General features: G+C 37.2%; 1 protein-coding gene across 2 annotated transcripts in view; it reads right to left on the bottom strand.

Annotated features, from left to right (window-relative positions):
• LOC111571736 (thyrotropin-releasing hormone-degrading ectoenzyme-like) overlaps window positions 1-23,155 on the bottom strand; it is a 280,894-nt gene that overhangs the window by 13,470 nt on the left and 244,269 nt on the right. For both annotated transcript variants that reach the window (XM_055006866.1, XM_055006865.1), the window contains 3 exons: window positions 16,332-16,479; window positions 16,142-16,245; window positions 14,453-14,560 (listed from right to left, as the gene is read on the bottom strand). In XM_055006866.1, the coding sequence (XP_054862841.1) occupies window positions 14,453-14,560; window positions 16,142-16,245; window positions 16,332-16,479 (360 nt within the window). The remainder of the gene's footprint in view (window positions 1-14,452; window positions 14,561-16,141; window positions 16,246-16,331; window positions 16,480-23,155) is intronic.

The raw sequence follows: 23,155 nt of genomic DNA, 5'->3' as shown, positions 1-23,155 counted from the left end.
CATTATACCAAACCTACCATCAAGTATGGTGGCGGCAGTATCATGCTCTGGGGCTTTCTAGAAGTGCTTCCAGACTGGTTTCAGACTGTATGTTGGACTGGTTCTGGACGTTCTTGGGACTGATTTATGTTTGGTTTCAGTCTTGGTTCTCCTGGTTTTGGATGTGATTTAAAGTTGGTTTAGGATTTATTTTACTCTGGATCTGGTCCTGGATGAGGACTGGTTTCAGATTGTATTCTGACAGGTTCTGAGTATTTTTTGGACTTGTTTAGGTTTGATTTTGGTCCTGGTTTTAGACCTTTTTAGGATTACTTTAGAGCTGGTTTCAGACTGCTTTGGGTGAGTCTTTGTAAAATCCCTAGAACACCAAACCTTCCATCACGCATGGTGGTGGCAGTATCATGCTCTGCTGGACTTTCTGAATCATTATTCTTTGGAATCATTGTGTAGTATGGAGGAGTTTCACAGTGTTTTGATCAGAAAAGGGAGAAAAACAAGTAAATATGTAACTTTCCTGCACAAAGAAGAGTTTTGGGGCTATTTCTAGGAGGTAAATAAAAGACTAGAAAGGGATTTTAACCATTTTACTCAATATTGGGGTTGTTATTGATTTTTTTGACATTGAGGTCACCAAAGTTGTGCTTTTTGTCACATTTTCAGGGAGAAAAGTTAAATTGGAATCATTCAGGCAGTTTGTCGGACTGAACGCTGGTTACACCAAACATGTCTCTGTTATCTGACTGTTGGAGGAAGAAGCTGCTGATTGATAAGAAGAAGATCTGAAGCTTCTTTGAGCAAAACACATGATTCATCCAAGAAGCTCCGATTCAGCGTGGAGTCGACAGAAATGTAGGAAAAACTCCAGTTTGTACGCAGATTTATTTCTTTGGTGAATGTTCCAGTTGATTTTAAAAACTTCCCTGAACTTATTTTTCTGTCACGGTCCAACATGTTTGAGTTGCTTGAATTTTTGTTTTCAGTAGAAACAGTCGACATGCAGAAGACACGATATGACACAGATGTGGAGCAGAACAAACAGACTGGAAACAGAAATCCTGCCTCCAGCATTCAAACTGTAAAACACAAGACAGGAAAACAGACGTCTTTGTTTTAGTTTTTCCCAACATTTATGGGATTTTTGAGCTCATATTCTGCACATTTACAAGTTAATAACTGCATTTTTGGTGTTTAGCAGAATATTTTTACATGATTTACTGTTCAGAAACACAGATTTTTTCATACTATATGTTTCTGCAGAACCTATTCTCAGCCGCTGAACTAAATGTTAAGTTTTAGGTCTTGTCTCTTTTGTGAAATGATCAAAATAACAGCAAGAAGTTGCAAAATGACCAAAAAGAGAGACAGAATGATCTGAAAGAGAAGTCAAGATGCAAAACAGCCACAAAGATGTGTAAAATAACCACAAAAATGTACAAATTACCACAACGAGATGCAACATGACCAAAGAGAGACAGAAAATGACTACAAATAAATGCAAAACATTTAAAAAGAGACACAGAATGACCAACAAGAGACACAAAATGACAACAAACACAAAACAACCACAAAGAAATAATAACAAAATAATCAAAATAAATAATAAAAAATAAAACAAAAATACCAACACGGTACTCAAAACAACCACAAAAAGGCAAGAAATGCATACAGAGATGCAAAACGATCACAAAAACATGCAAAATGCCGAAAAAACAGATGGAAACCTTTAAGATGTAGACACAAAATGGCAAGAAAAAGACACAAAGCAACCACAAAAAGATGGAAAATGACAACAATGAGACAGTAAACGAACCAAAAGACATGCAAAATAACCAAAAAATGACACAAAAAACAACGACAGATGCTAAACAGACACTAAAAGGCAAAACAACCACAAAGAGATGCTAAATAAACACAAACAGAAATTAAGACGAAGAGGCACAAAATGACAAAAAGCTCCAAAAAGATCAACAACAGATGTAAAAGAACCACAAAAAGATGCAAAATGAAAACAAAGAGATGGTGAATGAACCAAAGGAAATGCAAAATAATTAAAAATGACACAAAAGTACCAACAAGAGACACAAAACAACCACGAGATGCGAAAGAGCCACAAAAAGACGAAAAATGACAACAAAATGATGGAAATGGCAACAAAGAGATGGTGAATGAACCAAAAGAAATTCAAAATAACCAAAAAATGACACAAAAACCAACAACAGACACGAAACAACCACAAAAAGATGAAGAATGTCAACAAACAGATGGCAAATGAACTAAAACAAATGGAAAAGAACAAAAAACAAAAATGACACAAAAAACCCAACAACAGACGCAAAACAGAACTACAGAAAGACACAAAATGACCACAAGGAGATGCAAAACAAGCAACAAGACACAAAATGAAAACAAAAAGGCACAAAATGGCTCTAAAACGATGGAAAATTACAAGAAAAAGATGGTAAATGAGCAAAAAGACATGCAAAATAACCAAAAAGTTACACAAAAAACAAACAAGAGATGCAAAACAACCACAGAGGAAAAAAAATGACCAGAAAGAGACATAAAATGACCAACAAGAGATGCAGAAGAGCCACAAAAAAACACAAAATAAAAACAAACACAAAGCCACCACAAAAAGATGCAAAACAAGCAACAGGAGACGCAAAATGACCACAAAAGATGAAGAATGACAACAAAGAGATGGTAAATGAAGCAAAAGAAATGCAAAATAAATTTTAAAAATGACACAAAAATACCAACGAATGGATCAAAACAACAACTAAAATGCAAAACAACCACAGACGTTCAAAATAAAAACAGACACAAATAAAGACAAAGAGGCACAAAACAACCAAAAAGGGATGCAAAATGACAAAATATTTCAAAAAGATCAACAAGAGATGCAAAAGAACCACAAAAAGATGCAAAATAAATTAAAAATTACACAAAAATACCAACAAGAGACATGAAACAACCACAAAGAAATGGAAAATGACCACAAAGAGATGCAAAATGGCAACAAAATGATGGAAATGACAACAAAGAGATGGTAAATGAACCAAAAGAAATGCAAAATAATCCAAAAATGTCACAAAAAAACAACAAAAGATGCAAAACAACCACAAAGAGGCAAAAAATGACCAGAAAGAGACACAAAATGACCAACAAGAGATGCAGAAGAGCCACAAAAAAACACAAAATAAAAACAAACACAAAGCAACCACAAAGAGATGCAAAACAAGCAACGGGAGACGCAAAATGACCACAAAAGATGAAGAATGACAACAAAGAGATGGTAAATGAAGCAAAAGAAATGCAAAATAACCAAAAAATGACAAAAAAATACCAACAACAGACGCAAAACAACCACAAAGAGGCAAAAAAATGACCAGAAAGAGACAAAAAATGAAGACAGAAACCACAAAACAATTACAGAGAGGCTACACAACAATGACAAGATGCAAAACAACCACATTAGAAACACAAAACAACCACAGAGATGGAAAATGACCACAAAAAGACACAACAGGACCACAACCAGACCAGACTTCCAGGTTTGTGTCACTGAAGCACAACTTTGTGTTGTATTCATGAGATTCAGTTCATCTGGTTTTAATGCTGTGGCTCATCGCAGAACTGAGCAGGTGGAACCCAAACGTTCTGAAGAAACCAAAGTCACAACTCCGGTATCTGACACACACAAATACACACATAAAAACACACACTGACACACACTTTGTCCCAGCTGGTTACTGGCCTGAATCATCAGCAAAGCAAAAAGGTGAACATTTCCTTCACACTATAACATTCATGTGTGTGTATGTGTGTGCATGTGTGTGTGTGTATGTGTGTGTGTGTGTGTACTTGACCTAAATTGTCAGCAAACCAAAACGAAAAACTTTCATCAACAATACAGTGAAGCTCAGCTGGCTGCAAAATTATACACTGAACGAGTGTGTGTGTGTGTGTGTGTGTGTGTGTGTGTTAATACATCTTGTGAGTGTGTGTTTAATATGAGTGTGTATTTTGTGTCTAAGTGTGCAGAGTGAGTGATGCAGGGACAATTACATCATTCACCGACCTGGGAAATCATTTTAGAGATGCTCCACTTAAAGGCAACACACACACACACACCCACACACACCCACACACACCCACACACACACCCACACACACCCACACACACACACACCCACAGACACACACACACACCCACAGGCTAACTTCCGTCTTCCTGCTGACTGAGGTTTAAAGTCGACAGCTGCCAGACTCGACTGTGTTTACTAAATATATGAATGTATTTCTGCAGAAAACCTCATTAGTTATAAGCTAAAACACAAAGTTTTTAAACTAAAACCAGGCTAATTATCGGATAAAACACGAACAATTAACTAAAACCAGGTAAGTACCATAAAAAAACTTGAAGTTTAAACTACACCCAGGTTAATTATCAGATAAAACATGAATAATAAATTACAACCAGGTTAACTATCAAATAAAACATGAATAATGAAATAAAACCAGGCTAATTATCAAATAAAACACAAAGTTTTTAAACTAAAACCAGGTTAATTATCAAATAAAACATGAATAATAAATTACAACCAGGTTAATTATCAAATAAAACATGAATAATAAACTAAAACCAGGTTAATTATCAAATAAAACATGAACATTTTAAATGATTTCAAGTCTTTTTGGACAAGCTTAAGTAATTTTAGATGAATTACGAGTCATTTTTGGACATTTTTCAATTCAGGGTAGATTGAAACTGGACGACTTTTAAGACATTTTGGACAAATCTTTAGTCATTTTGGACAAGTTTTAGTCCAGATTGGAAAATTTCAACCCATTTTGGACCAATTTTGATTCATTTCAGACAATTTTGTGCCATTTTGAACAGACTTAAGACATTTTTCAATTAAATTTCAACAAACGTGCCATTTCCGACAATGTTGATTGATTTTCAATTCAGTATGGATTGAAACTGAATGAAACTTTGAGTCATTTTGGACCATTTAGGACATATATTCAGTCATTTTTGGGAATTTGTCATCATTTTAATTACATTTCTTTGGACAACTGAGAGTCCTTTTGGACATTTTTGTTAGTAATTTGGATGAGCTTCTTGTCATCAAGTTTGTATCTAGTTTGGACATATTTTTAGTAATTTTAGATGAGTTTTGAGTCATTTTGGACAAATGTTGGCATCCAAGTACCACTCCCATGGAAGCCTCCATCTTTCTCCATTGCTGACAAATGTCAAATCGTTTTGGACAATTCTGAGTCTTTTTTGATAAATTTGGAGTCAGTTTGAATAACTTTTGAGTAATTTTAAACAAATGTCAATCCAGTCTGGACACACGATGATGCAAAGTTTATCCAAAATGACTCAAAATTTATCCGAACTTAATTGAAACTCATCCAAAATGACACAAATTTGTCCAAAATTGGTTCAAATTGTAAAAACCTGATTAAAATTTGTCCCAAAGGACCTGAAACTCATTGAAAATGACTCAAGTTTGTCCAATTTGAGCCACTCCTGACACATTTTGAGTCATGTTGGACAAATCTTTTGAGTCATTTCTGATGAGCTTCGCATCATTTTGGATAAATCTGAGCCATTTTAGATCTGTTTAAAGTCATTTTGGACAAATTTCAATCCAGTTTGAACAAGTTGGAGTCATTTTGGGCAAACTTAAGTGACATTAGGTAAGTTTCACATCATTGTTGACAAATTACAATTCAGTTTGGACAAATGATGACCTAATGTTTTTCCAAAATGAGTCCAAATCTGTCCAAGCTGGATCGGAATTTGTCCAAAATGACTTGAAACTCTTCCACAGTCTGTCCAACATAACCCAAAATTTCCCAAAATTGTTTTATATTGTCAAAACTGGATTGACATTTGTTCAAAATGACCTGTAACTCATCCAGAACGACTCAAGTTTGCCCAATATAACAAAAGATTTGGCCAAATTTATCCCCTTTGGACACATTTTGGGTCATTTTGGACAGATTTTGAGTCATTTTCTATGAGATTCATGTCTTTTGGATAAACTTGAGTCATTTTAGATGTGTTTTAAGACAGTATGGATTGGAATTGAATGAAATTTTTGGATCAGTCCAAAAATATGCTGAGGTCAAGTGATTATTCTAAATTTGCCCGTACGTGAGTGTGGTTGTTTGTCCTGTTTAAAGTTACTGTATTGTTTTTAAGTTATTTTCTTGTTTTTTACCGTGAAGCACTTTGGTCACCATTTGGGCTGTTGTAAAGGGTTATACAAATAAACCTTGATTGATTAATTGATTGATTGATTGATTGATTGATTGATTGATTGATTGATTGATGGATCGATCGATCGATCATTTTGGACAAATGTAACTGATCTTAGATGAGTTTTGAGTGATTTTTGGACAAATCTCAATTTACTTTGAACAATTTGTAGTAATTTTAGACTCATTTTAATCCAGTTTGCACATATTTTTAGTCATTTTAGATAAGTTTTGAGTCATTTTGGATGAATACTGGCATCCAAGTACCACTCCCATGGAACCTCCAGGTGCAAAACATTGTGCTGTGATGACATGATGAGCTGCTATTTCTAATAAGAATAACAGTCATAAAGTGCAGTCTTTCTGCTTTGAATATATAATAAGACTCTGCTGAAGCCTCCAGATGGCTCAGATCCATTAACCAACACATCAGCGTTGTGTGTGTGAGTGTTTTAACAGTCTGCAGAGGATGTTTTATGTCCTGAAGCTTGTCTTCCTCCTGAAATATCCCGGCCTGCCTTTAATTTTTCCTCCGCATCAGACTCTGACAGTAAACAAGCTTCTCCAGCAGCTGCTCTGTCTGTCCGTCCATATGTCGGCCTTTCTGACCGTCTGAACGTCACTCTGGATTCTGGAAATCTCTCTCACAGACTGTTAAAACATTTAAAGTACAAGACGGAGGAGGCGGCGGCTCGGCGAGGCAGGAAACCTGACCGAAGGTGACTCCTGACCACAACAATCAGGATACAGCATGACCACACTGTAATCAGATTACTTCTGACTGGAACTGTAGGATATTTGGCCCAATGTTATATTAAAAACTATCATTTTGGATTTACTACATTACAATACAGACTCAACAGTTGCAACAGAGGCATCTTTCATTTTAATTTTTCTCGTATTTCTGATTTAGACTCAATCCTCCTTCAAATAAAGGATAATAAATGATGATAAACCAGAAGCTTGTGGACGGAAACCAAAAGAACTCAACTGAGCTGAAAATGGAGGAATATCAGCATTTCTGTATGTATATTTTTGACCCAACAGATTTCATCATATTTCCAGAAAACCTTTAATGAATGTAATAAAGAACCAAAATGCATGATTGTGCATGATACTACTACCACCATGCTTGACGGTAGGCACAATACAATACATTTAGGAAAAGAACATTTTTTCGTCACAAAGATTCATGTTTCATTGATTCTGTCACAGAAAATTCAGATTTAAGGAGTCAATAGAAGCTAAAGACTGTCAGGATAAACATAGTCTTTACAAGTGGATGGAAACTTTAGTTCTAGATTTGCGTGGCTAAGGCAACAGTTGGATGTGAAGGTTCTTTGTGTGACTTTATTGCAAGAGAATCAAGTTTGCAGCCTGTTGCAGATCTGCATTGATGTCCTTCTGTGTATCTTTCTTTTAAAACCACCAAAGTTGTTCCGATTCGTCCTCATGGGAACGTAAATGTGTTCAGCAAATGTCACGAGAATCCATTCAACAGTCAAAGAGATACTTGGCCTAAAAGCACAAATGTCAGTCTGACATTCAACCTGAGAACCAAGGACGTCTGAACCCAGCTTCACGGGAATCCATCAAGTATCTCTTCTGGGATGTTTCTCTTCTTTCTGGCGAGCCGATGGACTGCTATGAGTTTAGGACTGGATTTATGTGTTACACAATATTCTTTCAGTCAACATGTGCTGCAGCTTTTCCCACTAAAGTGTAGCTACTGGAGGTTTATTAGGACACAGCGGCTCTTTGTGAACCTGAACCTCAGTTTCAATTCAGTATGAAGTGAAACTGGGTGGATTTTGACAATTTTGAGTCATTTAGGAGGATTTTGAGTAATTTTAGTTGCATTTTAAGTCATTTTGGACACATTTCAATTCAGTATGGATTGAAATTGGATGAATGTGAAAATTTTGAGTCATTCTGGATGGATTTTGAGTCATTTTACTGAATTTGTAGTCATTTTAGTTAAATTTCAATTAAGTTTGGACAAATGATGGCCTAAAGTTTCTCCAAAATGACACAAAAATTCACCAAACTGGATTGGAACTTGTCCAAAACGACTCAAAATTGGTCCAAAATTGGTTCAAATTGTCAGAACCGTACTGAAATTTAATCAAAATGACCTGAAATTCATTGAAAATGACTCAAGTTTGTCCCATATAGCTAAAGCTTTGCATAAACTTGAATCATTTTGTACAATATTCAACCCAGCTTGGACAATACTGAGTCATTTGTACAAATCTTTAGTCATTGTGGATAGTAGTCAATCCAGTTTTAACTAATTTTGAGTCATTTTAGTAGCATTTTATATAATTTTGGAGAAGTTTCAATTCAGTATGGATTGAAAAGGGATGAATTTCGACAATTTTTAGTCATTTGGGACAAACTTGAATCTTTTGGTTGAGCTGAGTCATTTTGGACCAATGTCAATCTAGTATGGACACATTTTCAGTCATTTTGGACAAATTGTAGACAGTGTGTACAAGTTTGAGTAACTTTGGACAATTTTGAGTCAGTTTGGACATTATTTTTGGTTATTTTTGAAAAATAAATCAAAGTTTGAGTTTTGAATGAATTTTACTCCAGTTTGAACAAACTTCATTCATTTTTGGACAAGACTAAAGTGGTAGACTGACACTAGCCAAGCTGCTAATGTGGCTAAAAATCAATACTTTAGACCTTCTCTGTTTCACTGTTGAAATGTCACATGGACAAAGAAAAGGTCTTCTGGAGGAAAGTTCTGTGCTCAGATGGAACAAAGCAGAAATATGTTTGGAAGAGAGAAGGTGAGGCCTTTACACAAATCTGCCTTCTTTCTGGTGAGCCAACAGACTGATATCATGAGTTCAGGATTGGATTTATATGTTGCATAACATTCTTTCAATCAACGCATGCTGCAGCTTTTCCCACTGAAGTGCAGCTACAGGGGGTTAATTAGGACGCAGCAGCTCTTTGTGAACCTGAACCTCCCGCCAGGTTAATCCATCCACGGCTGTAGACGCAGCGAGATAAATGCAAAAACAAAATCCTTTTTGAGCCATTTAGACGGTTAATTTACAATGAAACCCCAGCGGGGCGCGATTAGTATTCCGGGAGGATGTAAAAATATTAGCCGCTCTCTGCAGTAATTAAGCGTTGATTGTTCTGGACAGGATTTCTGCCAGAGTCGCATTTATGGCAGGTGATTTGAAATGCAGGAGTCGCAGGTGTGACGCCGGCGTTCATTCATATCAAAGGCTTATCTTCCCTCCTCACATTTCACAGGGACTGTAACTGTAGCGCTCAGAATGAACATACACGGAATTATGTAAATGCAAAGTGACCTTCAGTTCTCCTTAATCTTAAAGTGTCTCGGAGGTTTCGTGTAATCGTGAAGCTGAGGTCTGATTCGGTGGCAAGACCTCAATTACCGAGGCATTGTGATAAAAAGCAGATTTGTAGTTAATACTCATGACACGAGGAGGAAAATCACATACATGTGATCTGCAGATGGGATTAAAAATCACTGAATTAAACCCAGGTTGGACAATTTTGAGTCATTTGGACAAATCTTTAGTGTGGACAATATTCCATATAGTTTAAACAAATTTTGAGTCATTTTTGTTACGTTTTAAGTCATTTTGGACAAATTTCAATTCAGTATGGTTTAAAATTGGATGAATTTCGACAATGTTTAGTTATTTTAAGCAAACTTAAGTTATTTTGTTCCATATTCAATTCAGTTTGGACTAATTTTAAGCCATTTTGGAGAAACTTGAGTCTTTTGGACCAATGTCAACCCAGTATGGACAAATTTTCAGTCATTTTGGACAAATTTGAGACAATTTATACAAGTTTGAGCAATTTTGGACAAATTTGAGTAAGTTTTGGACAAGACTAAAGTGGTGGACTGACACTAGCCAAGCTGCTAATGAGGCTAAAAACTTATCTTTCAGACCTTCTCTGGATCCCTGTTGAAATGTCATATGGACAAAGAAAAGGTCTTCTGGAGGAAAGCTCTGTGGTCAGATGGAACAAAAACTGAGCAGAAATATGTCTGGAGGAGAGAAAGTGAGGCCTTTAACCCCAAGAACACCAAACCTACCATCAAGCATGGTGGAGGCAGTATCATGCTCTGGGGCTTTCTAGAAGTGCTTCTGGACTGGTTTCAGAATGTATGTAACCTAAAACCATCAGCAGAAGGTTGATCTTGGACACAGTTGGATGTTTCAACAAGACAATGAGCCCAAAAACACATCAGACGCGGTAAAGAAATGGTTCCATCAGGCTGGAATGAAGGTTCTAGACTGGTCTCCCCAAAGTCCTGACTTAGACCCATCAAGAACCTGTAGACTGCTGAAGGAACAAGTAAAACAAATTTAGTTGAACTGAACCGATTCTGTCCAGAGGAGTCAAAGATAAACCAGATGTTTGATGCTGCCACCACCATGCTTGATGGTAGGCTTGGTGTTCTTGGGGTTAAAAAAAGACCCATCCAAGACAGTCTGAAACCAGTGCTAGAGCAGTCCTAAGAAGGCCTAAAACCAGGACCAAAATCAAACCTAAACCAGTCAAAAAAATTTCCAAACCAGTCAGAATACAGTCTGAAGCCAGTCCAGAACCAAAACTGAAACCAGTTTTAGAAACAGTCCTAAAGAAAGTCAAAAACCAGAGCAAAATCAGGACCAAAACAAACATAATCTACTCCTAAAAGAAGAGTCAAAGATAAACCAGAAGCTTGTGGATGGAATTAATTGTTCTGGTTTGCCAGAGTCGCATTTACAGCAAGTGATTTGATGCTGGCGTTCATTTGTATCAAAGGCTTATCTTCCCTCGTCACATTTCAAAGGGACTGTAACTACAGAATTAACGTACACAGAGTTACGTAAATGCAAAGTCACCTTCAGCTCTTCTTGGTCTTTCCTCAGGTGTCTCACAGGTTTCGTGTAATCATGAAGCTGAGGTCAGATTCGGTGGTGAGACCTCAATTACCGAGGCATTGTGATAAAAAGCAGGTTTGTAATTAAGACTCGGGACCCGAGGAGGAAAATCACATACATGTGATCTGCAGATGGGATTAAGAAATCACTGAATGGATGATGAAATATAAAAAAAAGTCACCCCTGGAGGGATTAATCCTGCATGAATGTGGATTTAGCCACCATTTTTCCCAGCATTTTTCCAAACTGCTCCTCCAAATTTAAAAAAAGGCCACACTTGTGCTGATGACGATGCTGAGGGAGCAAAAATGCACCCAAGCTTTGTAAGGAAAAAAAGAAAGACTGAAAAAACAGAGCCAATGGAGAGAAAACAGAAATTATTTCCTGCATCTGACATTAGACACCAGAATCCATTCATAAATTGTGCAGGGTGGCGCCTGAAACGCTGTTTAATTTAGCATCTTTTTTTTATTTGCCTCTTATTGCCAGCTCCCTGCTGTCCCGCAGACAACACTGGCATCTGTTTCTATTTAATTTGCTGTTTGAAATCTAATTTTGCGGATCTCGTTAAGGGCCCAGAGGTGGAGAACGAGCGAGCAGCTTGACGAGAGGAAAAAGAAAAAGTTGGAGGTAAAACAGCAAGACGGAGGAGATAGAAGAAAGTGGGAATGAAACCGGTGGATCGATGATGAGAGACAGCAGAGGTTGGCTGCATGCTGCTTCTGGTGTGTTTTCACCTTTAAAAGGTTAAAATTTAAAAGAAGAAGGTGCATTGCAGAATGAAAACATGGCAGGACCAGGCTTGGTTTGCTCCATTTTAAATTTAGAAAATAGAATAATACATTAGATTTGATGTTTTTGTCTTCTACCTCTGAACATCCACACATTTCTTCCTACATTTTGACATTTGGCCTTTTTAATATGATTTCAGCCAGAAAAATGAAGCTAAATTGCTGAAAACTGCAGTTCCTCAAACGTCCACCAGATGCTGCCTTCAAAAACGAGTCAATCCCCATCGACGTCCATGTTAAAATGTCCAACTTTACAGCAGAAATAAACATGTTTACAGCCTGGCACAATAATAGTTTCAGTCTCTAGAGCTAATTTCCTCATTTATGATAAGTACAGGAGATGAATGTTTAGATAAATGATCGGGTGAGGAAGAGAGAAGAAAGTATAAAATGGAATGAAACTGACAGATTGATGCCGAGAGACAGCAGAGGTTATAGAATAATAGATCAGATTTGATATTTTTGTCTTCTACCTCTGAACATCCACACATTTGTTCCTGCACTTTGACATTTAGCCTTTTTAATATGATTTCAGCCAGAAAAATGAAGCTAAAGTGCTAAAAACTGCATTTCCTCAAACGTCCACTAGAGGCTCCTCCAAAAACGAGTCAATCCCCATAGACATCCATGTTAAAATCCAACTTTACAGCAGAAATAATCATGTTTACAGCCTGGTATAAAAATGTTTTCTGTCTTTACAGCCAAGTTCCTCATTCATAACAACTGTACAGGGAGTGAATTTTTACGTAACTGCTCCGATTATATTGTATTAAGGCTGAAAGTTGTGCAAAATTAAGGGGCATGGCAACTTTAAGTGACAAGTAGGTGTAGTTTTAGGACAGTTTAAGGTTCAACTTTTGTTTTTTCTGTTTTAGTTGGGAGCTAAAGCCAGTTCATGGTTCCTGAATGGCTGGTGTGGTCATAAATCTACTGTAATAGATGTTCAGACTTCCACATTCATACTGAAAACAGAAAAACACACAAGTCTCTAATGGATGTTTCTTAAAGGATGTTATTTTTTCTTTGTGATTTTTGCAGGATACAGCAGCTGGTTATAAATTTGACTGTGATTATTCCTGAAGTGTGACATAGCAACGGATATCTGGAGAATTTAAAACTTCCTTCTGTGTTTGGGCTCCATCGATGGAAAGCATCTATGAATTAAAGCAGCTCTAAAGTCTGACAGTGACAATATTGAAGTGTGGAAGAAGGTCAATCTGTCTTCATAACAAGCATCTTTTTTAGGCTGCATTTGAGTTTTTGGTAACTGTTCAGTTGGAACGTTTGCAGCGCAGAAAGTCCATGTGGTCATACATTTTGGACAGATCTTTTGACCTAAAAATTAAAGAAACAAATGCTTTCTCTCCACTGCTTGTTTCCACACTTTAACATATGATGCTTAACTCTCTAAACCCAAAAATCTGCAGGTGGGTTTAAAAGAAATATTGTGTTTTTGAAAAATCTGCATGTCGTTCCGTCACAACCAACACACGAACTGACCTACCGACCAACTGAACGACCAACCAGCTGACCAACCAACTGACCGACCGACAACCAACCAACCAGCCGACTGACCGACCAACCAGCTGACCAACCAACCGACCGACCGATCAACCAACCACCCAACCAACCAACCAGTTGACTGACCGACCAACCAGCTGACCAAACGACCGACCAACCGACTAACCAACAAGCCAGCCAGCCAGCCAACCAACCAGGTCTCAACTTAAAACCACAATAACTCAAATTACCTCGATAATCACTTCACCGCTGCCATAGTCCTTTTATCCAAACCAAAGTTTACAAATGCACGGAGTCGGTGTAATTCTGCTCACTCATTTAGAATCGCTTAGTTTTTTCTACATTGTGTACATTTGGTTAAGAATGATCACCAAAGCAAGAATTCTTTGTACAGTGTAACTGTCTGGTTTTCAAAATCACATTATTCTACGAGTTTCTTTTACAAAAAATGCCATAAATAGCTCAGTTTTTGTCAAATTGAACTACTGGAAATTAGTTTTTCTTTGCCTCAAACAGCTGATAGTCCACCTGTGCTGATGTTAGCCAACAACAGACCCTTTGACTACATCTGTAGAGTGTTTCTGTCCTCAGAAATCAACTGTAATCTGTTATTTCTTTTTAGTTTCCTTCCCACATCCTCTCTTATTCAAATTTATAAAGTAGGTTGATGAAACTCTGAGATGAGTGTTCAATATTCGCAAATTTTTGTGTCTGAATCAGTTTGTGTAACTCTAAGCAAAGTTATGTCTAATTGGACCTTTGAATTGACTTATTTTGATCTAAAATTAGCCCTCAACACCTGTGAGGCCCATTAATTTATACTTAATGTCTTCTGAATTATTGAGTTCCAGCACCACAACCAGCACCAACGACAGCCCAGAGGTTGAAAGCTGTTCAAATACTACCACATACAGTACTAGAATGTATTCGTACCTGTTCTTGTTGCTGGAGATCCAGTCGGAGATGTAGGCGACGGCCTGGCGGTGACACTGTTTGTTCCCGAAGCTACAAGCTAACATGATTAGCTCCCTCTGCAGCTCCCTGAAGATGGAAACAGAGCAAAGAAATGTTTTTATTCTATCATCAGAAACTCAAAGGAACATCGGATGAACAAAAACTTCATGTCTAGACGGTGGACACTTCGCTTAGCAAAGATCTGTTTTGTAGAAACAGGGTTCTTCATGCACCTAGCAGCTAAAACAGCTGCTTCTCGGAGTACAGATGGCATGCCAGCGAACAAAACACAACGGAAGAACCAAACCAGTTGTTGGTACGTATACATTTACGCCTTAGATGGAGCTTGGTTAGCAATTCATCTTTTGAGCTAAGCTAGTCGAAATACACAAAAAGCTAAAGCCAATATCTGACTATATTTGTATAATACAACAAGTTGTTTAAACATTTACAGTCACATCTAGCCTGGACATGTATGCAGACATCTGTAAGTCAGTCCGTCCGAGTCAAAAAGAAGATCTCAGGTCTCCACATTGTTGTTCTTCCAGGACAAATGACATCAGTTTTACCATTCATGCGTTTCTAATTGTAGATATCCATAGATGAATCATGATTGCTTGTAAATCCAGTTTTCATATCGTCTTAATTCCCTTCCTAGCAGCATCAGTAAAGACTGAACTCCTCTTTTCTTTCTGTTTCATGTCTCATCCAAGAGGCGTGTTTAGATCAAGAACTGAAGGCAGGTAGAGAATTTGTAAAGGTGAAACATCTTCATGATATACGCTACTGTTCAAAAGTTTGGGGTCACCCAGACAATTTCATGTTTTCCATGAAAACTCCCACTTTTCTCCATGTGCTAACATAACTGCACAAGGGTTTTCTAATCATCAATTAGCCTTTCAACACCATTAGCTAACACAATGTAGCATTAGAACACAGGAGTGATGGTTGCTGGAAATGTTCCTCTGTACCCCTATGGAGATATTCCATTAAAAATCAGCTGTTTCCAGCTAAAATAGTCATTTACCACATTAACAGACTGGATTTCTGATTCATTTCATATTATCTTTATTGAAAAAAATGCTTTTATTTCAAAAATAAGGACATTTCTAAGTGACCCCAAACTTTTGAATGGTAGTGTCTGTCCGCCTGTCTGTCTGTCTGTCTATCTATATATCTATCTATCTATTTTTCAGATTTTGAATGGGGCAAAACCTTCAGTGGACTTCTGCCGAATACAATTTTGACAAAAGGCAATAAATAATACTTTAAATAAGGTCAAAAGGACCATTCACAATTTTGAAAAAAGTGGAAAAAGGAAAAGAAACATAAGCAAATTGAAAATCAAACTTAAAACCTACAGATTATTGTGTTTCCTCCTAAAACTCATAGAAATATATTGAACAGATCGAAAATTCACATTAAAAAAGCTTGTCATGTTGCAGTTTGATAATGAAAGTATCAGAAATAATGTCAATTTAATCTTCTGTTGTTGGTATTTCTGGTCTTTCTATTAAACCTTCTGGCTGAACTTTAAGCAAAACATTGTTTTTAAAGTTTTTCAGGCATGAAGAGTCTCCGTTATCTTCCAGAAATTCTCCTGGATGTTTTGCATCTCAGATTGTGTGCTCTTATTGTGAAAGGACTGTATAAATGTGTTTTCTTTACTCGGTCTGGTAAGACGCCTGCAGGACGTTTCCCTCGGCCCCGGGTCCGTTGGTCGGCCAGCCCATCTGATGGTAGCGGGACGCGACCTGCTTCAGCACGTAGTCCTGTCAACACATCGTTGGCTTCGTTAGCTTCCTGCTAAGTGACAGATTCACCCTGAACATGGAACTAGTGACGGATGGAGGCTTACGCTGAACAGCCGGTACTCGTCGGTCCGGTCCAGCAGCTTGTCCAGCTGGTACAGCGCTCGACTGGCGGCGTGCCACGGCAGGAAGGACGTCTCCTCCGGAAGGTAGCCAATCAGCTGCAAGGGGACGCCCTGGGGGAGGTAGCCCGCCCTGAGAGAGACGAGGACATCCGTTAGCATCATGGCTTCAATAACACCACCACAGAATCTGCATCTGCTCGTTGTCAAAATTAAATAATGAACCCAGTGCAATGACTAACACAATGACAACAACTGATGTTATTCTTCTTTCATCTGCATGGTGTGGTTTGTTTTATAAAAATTTGACCTAAATGACAATTCTGTCCAAAATTATTTTAAAAATATCAAAAATGACTTAAAAATTGCCCAAAAGGGTTAAAACTTTTTTTTTGGAAATTACTCAAACTGTTCACAATTACATAAACCTGCCCATAATGAGAGGAAAATCAAACATCTTTCTACAGATGATGAGCAGAAAATTGGACCAAAAATGATCAAAATGACTCAAATTGTCTGTAGAGACTCAAACATCTCACAGTAAACAAATTCAGAGTCATTTTTAGGGAGTTTAAAGCAATTTTTGACATTTTTTTTGGTGCTTCAGACAAATTTTTAGTCAATTCACAGAATTTCATATGACTTTGGACAAGTTTCAAGTTATTTTAGACAAGTTTTGAGTTGATCTGGACAAATTTCAGATAGTTTTGAACAATTTTAAAGACTTGAGAGGAAAATCCAACCAACTGGATGAATAAAATAAATGCAGCATGGCTCAGAAACAGCGAATGGAGGAGCAAGTTGTCGGAGATACATTCAGCATGGAGAAACATCTTTCTACAGATGATGAGCAGAATAAAGAAAAAAGTCTAGAGAGGTTGGAAATAGTTATCTATTGTATGTAAAGTCATAATGTTTTACTCCAGTGTTGGTTAAACCTCTTGACTCGAGGTTTTTTCAACTTTGTGAAATTGAACAATCCATTTTTTATGAGCCACTTGGTATTCTGTATGTCCTCTTTCATTACTCTATTTTTTCCGGGTGCATTCTGGGCCGTGAAGTCGATGCTGGATCCTGATGTGGTTTTGCTCTTTAACCCTCAGCTGTGACCGTTTGGTGTGAGTCTGAACAAACCTCAGTGGGAGGAAATTAAGAGAAACTCGGCCTCTAAATGCCAGCGGAGCCTCATGAATATTAACCGGCCGCCTTCGTTAACATTCATGGTGTTTTTTTGGGGGGCGACTTCACCTGCTTCCTGCTCCGACCTTCAATCCCACCCATTGCTCGTGAATATTAACGAGGCGAGGCGTTCAAGGACACATGGCCGGGCGATATCAGTTTTATTGGTTTTACTCCGATTATTGATGTTCGGCGACAGATAAGTGAGAAAGAAAGAAATTTACAACAGACGCCGACCTTTGCGTTGGAGCTGTCAGTCAGAGTGAGTGGCGTTCACTCAGAGGAGCTGAAATGGATTTAATGTTCATTTCTGTAAGTTTTTCTTCAATTTTCAGAGACAGACGGACTGATGGACGGACCTCCATAGAAGGTTAATCTGTTGGAGATAAGACTCTGTAAGTCTTTAAGCAGCCGTGGAAAAACTCTAAACTCCACGTATTTCCATAATCTGCCTCCTATCCGACCGTGTTCATCTCCTTTCCCATCATGCACCTGGATTCCATATTACCATAATCCATCCGTCTGCTGTGCTTCCTGTTTACAGAACCGGCTGCGGGGAGGCGAGATGCCGATCGCCGTGGCAACAGCTGCTGGCCATCAATCTGTTTTTTCTCGGTTCATATCAGCCGTCAGACGAACACGCATCACACTTCACTTTGCTGTTTGTTTGTGATCCATCGTCACGGCAACCGCTGTCAAAGTGATGTATATATATATATATATATATATATATATATATATATATATATATATATACACACACACACACACACACACACACACACACACACACACACCGGTTCTACACGGAGCTTAAAGTGACCTTTACAGAACATTTTTAGATTTTAAACTCCAAGAAAAACAACAATCATGAACCTTGAACTGTCATCCTTTCAAATATTACACCAAAGTTCCACTTTATAAGTTTTGATTAACTTTAAAGATCCCATATTTTGGACATTTATGTCAAGACCATCAATGTTTGGAGGAAAACGCCAGGTTCTGGGTTGAGGGCAACCACTCTCAGAAGAATAATGGTTCTTAAAGTCCAAAAATCAAACATTTTTTGAAATAAATTGTCACCCATGACCAGCATGTAACCCTACGTGAGGACTGTCAACTTTCAGAGGAGGTTTTAATTAACTGGTGGTGGTTATGGGTCAGAACATATTTAGAACCAAACTCCAAAAAGAATAATAACGATGAACTGTGAACTATTATCCTTCCAAATATTACACTAAGGTTCCACTTTATACGTTTCAATTAACTTTAAAAATCCCATATTGTGGACATTTAGGTCAAGATCGTCAGCTTTCGGAGGAAGTATTACTGATCTGGTGGTGGTTCTGGGTCGATTTTTGGACTTTAATGGTTCTTAAAGTCCAAAAATGGAAGATATTTTTTCAAAAACTATCACACAAGACCAAGAAACGCAACAAATCAATCTTTAAAATATGCAATCTTGTAAAGTTTTGCTTGAAAATTAGCAACAGATGAGTCACTTATTCATTATTGATGCCAAAAATCTATTTTTCAGAACATATTCACAACCAAAATTCCAAGGAGAACAATAACTGTGAACCTAATATCATTTACTATGCTGTCATGACAGAAGTTCTTTGAAAGACATGTTTTGTTTGAAAAATTGCCAAGGTTCTCTTGGTTCTATCAGGAAATGGAAACAAATCTAACCTTCAAACTGTAATAATTCATCCCTTCATTCTCCATGTTGGTAGATACATTCCACATGGTCAAACATCTTCCACTAGTTCATTTTCTATCCTCTGTGGAGCCTCTATTTGTTTTCCAGTGTTGGTAACATCTGTGGACACTTAGAGAGTCCTTGTAAATGTTGATTTTAGGTGTTTTTTTTTTTTAAACTGCAAAGTGAGGAAAAATGTTGCTGGAGCAAAGAAACGACTAAAAGGTGCTTGAAGTTTAGACGGTTAAACATGAAGAATTTTTATTAAAAGGACATTTTCATAAAAGGCTACATAAAAAGAGTTGTGTTATAATAAAACCCTGAAGGATTCCATTGAACAGATTCTCATCAAGGTCCACTTGTATCCAGAACAAACACCAAACTGAGGTCAGATTCACTTTTTATTCAGCAATTTTAACCTAAAATGTTGGTTTGGTTCCTGTTTTTGTGTCTTTTCTGGCTACATTCCAGCACTAAACCTTTAATTTACTGATCTCGTGACTTTTTCTTTTAGGACACGTCGACTCTTTTTCGGAATTTTTTATTTACGACAAATTGTGCACCATTATGGACCATTTGGGTAACTAAGTAGTTTTGTTACTTACGACAAATTATGGATCATTTTTGAGTTATTTCAGAGGAGAATTTGATTCATTTTAGACTAATCTTAAGTTATTTTAGGGAAAATTTTGAGTCATTTCATGTTTTTGGTCATTTAGGACAAATATTGACTCATTATTCATCATTATTTTATTGTCATTTTGGATGTCATTTTTCAGATTTTTTTTTTGTTGGTTGTGGTTCAGTTTTTTTCTGTCTTTTTCTGGCAACAATCCTCCACTACACCTTTAATTTAACAATCTCGTGACCTCTTCTTTTCCCACCAGCTTTGGACAAACCTCCTAAGAACTGCCGACTCATCAGTTTAGGACGTATCATGTCGCTAACGAGCCGCGTTTTCACTTCTGGGGCTTTGTTCTCAGAGAAGCAGATTATAGATTTTCAATTCCGCCTCTTGGTTACAGTGCGTGTGTTGCTGCCGTCACCTTAACGAGCTCATTACCTCGTTAACATCGTTAAGGGCCAGTTAATTGTTTGTCCATTAGCGGGGCTCGGCAGAGCGCTAACGAGGGACTGCAGCGGTCACACTGGAAAACAGGGCGACATCCATCACCGCCAAACCGTCGACACTCTCCTTTATTTCTGCTAAACGGGCTTCATGCTCACAGATACAATCAGTCTAGCAGCAATATGGAGATTAAAGATCTTTTAAAGTGTCGATCAAACGAGCAGCTCTCAGGTAAATAATATCTGACGAACAGCTCAGTCTTTCTATCGGACTCGGTAAAAATGAGACTTTATTTTCATAGTTTTTGCTAATTATCTTTACATTCATTAAAATGGTGACAAAATGTAGAAAATGTTGGAAAAACTCATTTCTGTGTGTTTCTTAACAACTTCAATTTCATTTAGAACAAATTGGGCATCATTATGGACCATCTATGAGTCATTTCAGGACTGATTCTGAATAATTTAGGAAAAAAGTCTGTCATTTAGGACACATTCCAGACACATATTTTTAAATTAGGACTGATTTTGGACCATTATGTTCCATTTTTTAGTCATTATGGACAATTGCCGAGTCATTTTAGGACAGATTTTGATTTTGATTTTGGACATTTTTTTTGTCATCTAGGACACATTGACTCAATTTTGAGATATATATATCAATATATATATCGATATATATATCAATATATATCAATATCTATCTATCTATCTATCTATCTATCTATCTATCTATATATATATATATATATATATATACATAAATAAAAATATATATACATATATATATATATATATATATATTTATATATATATATATATATATATATATATAAAAATAAAAATAAAAAAACATTTTTAGCCATTTTAGGACGTTTGAGTCGTTTTGGCAGTTTAATCTAAAAAAGATTATATTAAAACTCAACTAAAAAGGCATTTTTGTGCCTATTTCAATGATTTGGGAGGGTTTTTTTTACTCATTCATGACCAGTTTGGTATGATTACGCACCACTTCTACCATTCTAGGCATATATAATAAAATTTGGGTGGTTTATCATCTAGTAGTGTCGTACCTGCACACTTCTGTGAATAAAATGTGATTCAGTTCAGCACTGACAACATTTCAGGTGAGAAGATGGGGTGAGAATTTGGAAGCAAAGTGGCTTTTAAGGTGAAAAAATCTCCACTATGAGGACGACGTAGAAAAATAAAACACCACCGGCTGTGTCCTCTCAGCTCTTTAACGTGTTGTGGTGGCGTTGCCATGGTGACAGATGCAGGCAGCAGTCTTGTGCTGTCAGAGCGAATATTAACGGACATGTAGTTTCTGTTTCTGTGCAGATGGAAACCTCCCGCTGAGCCGCAGCTCATCATCCGACGTGACGGAGGACAGATGGAGGCGGGAGGCCGGCAGTGGAGGAAGAAGCTCCACGGAGGAGGCAGATTGAGTTATAGAGTCGCTGTCACGCCGGATTTTGGTTACAGAGCTCAGAGAGCTTCGGGCTGAAAGCACCGCGATGAGAAACGACTCCTCTGCCAGGCCGACCGATCGCTCATCCATCACGGGGCTCCGTCTGCTCGGGTTTCTGGGTTTCTTTTCACTCGCAGGTCGACGAAGCTCAGAGTTATTAACAGTCTTCACCCGAGTCCTCCAGATTAGAACCGGACGGAAACACTGAGGAGCATCAAATTATTGTAGTGGCTCTAATTTACTGCAGTTAGATGTAGATCTGAGGTGTTTGCATTTTTCATCCACTAAATTCTACACTGTAAAATAAAAAATGTTCAGAATCCTGCAGCTGGAAGCCAAAATCCTAAATTAGTCAAACTTTGTCCAAAATCACTCAAAATGTATTTAAAATTATTCAAACTGGGCTGAAATGGTCCATAATTGTCCAAAATTTATCCTAAAAAATGATTCAAAATCTGCTCTGAAATGCCCTTTTTGTCGAGTTTTATTATACATTTTTAGATAAAACTACCAAAATCATTCCTAAAGCGATTCACAAGAATGATTGTCTTTATTGACAAGAGATATCCAAAATGACTCACAAATGGTCCAAAACTGGCTCAGATTTGTCATAATTGACAATTGTATGTTTTTTTGTTGGCTGTTTTTTTTTTAAGGTAAAACTGACCAAATGATTCAAAATTAGTACAAAATGATTCAAAATGTGTCTAACCTGGCCTAAATGCTCCATAGTGGGCCAAAATTTGTCCTAAATTATAAAATTTTATCCAAAATGAGTCAATGTGTGTCTTAGATGACAAGGAATTTGTCTAAAATGACCCCAAATCTGTCCTGAAATATCTCCCAAATGGTGCGTAATGGTCCAAAATCCGTCCGAGATGACAAAAAGATGCCCAAAATGACTCAAAATCAGTTTAAAATTATCCAAAATCTCAACCAAAATTATAAGTTGGATTTTATTATACATTTCTAGATAAAACTGCTACAATCATTCCTAAAATGACTCACAAAATGTCCATAATGGTCCCAAGATTGTCCTATTTGACAAAAAGAAATCCAAAATGAATCAAAAATGAGTCCGAAGTGATTCCAAATGTGTCTAAAATTATTCAAATCTGGCCTAATTAGTCCATAATGGTTAAAAATTGTCTAAAAATTGTCTTAAATGACAATAAAAATGTTCAAAACAAATCAAAAATTTTCCTAACATGACTCATAATTTGTCCTGAAATTGCTCACGTGGTCCAAGATCATCCCAAATTTGTCATGAATGACAAAAAGAATCCAAAATTACTCAAACTTATTTAATTACACATTCTTAGAAAAAAAATGCCAAAATCATTCCTAAAATGACTCAAAAACGGTCCAGAATGGTCCAAAGATTGTCCT

Source organism: Amphiprion ocellaris, chromosome 21, assembly GCF_022539595.1.
Source record: "Amphiprion ocellaris isolate individual 3 ecotype Okinawa chromosome 21, ASM2253959v1, whole genome shotgun sequence".
Lineage (NCBI taxonomy): Eukaryota > Metazoa > Chordata > Actinopteri > Pomacentridae > Amphiprion > Amphiprion ocellaris.
This window is presented reverse-complemented; position numbering and strand designations above follow the sequence as displayed.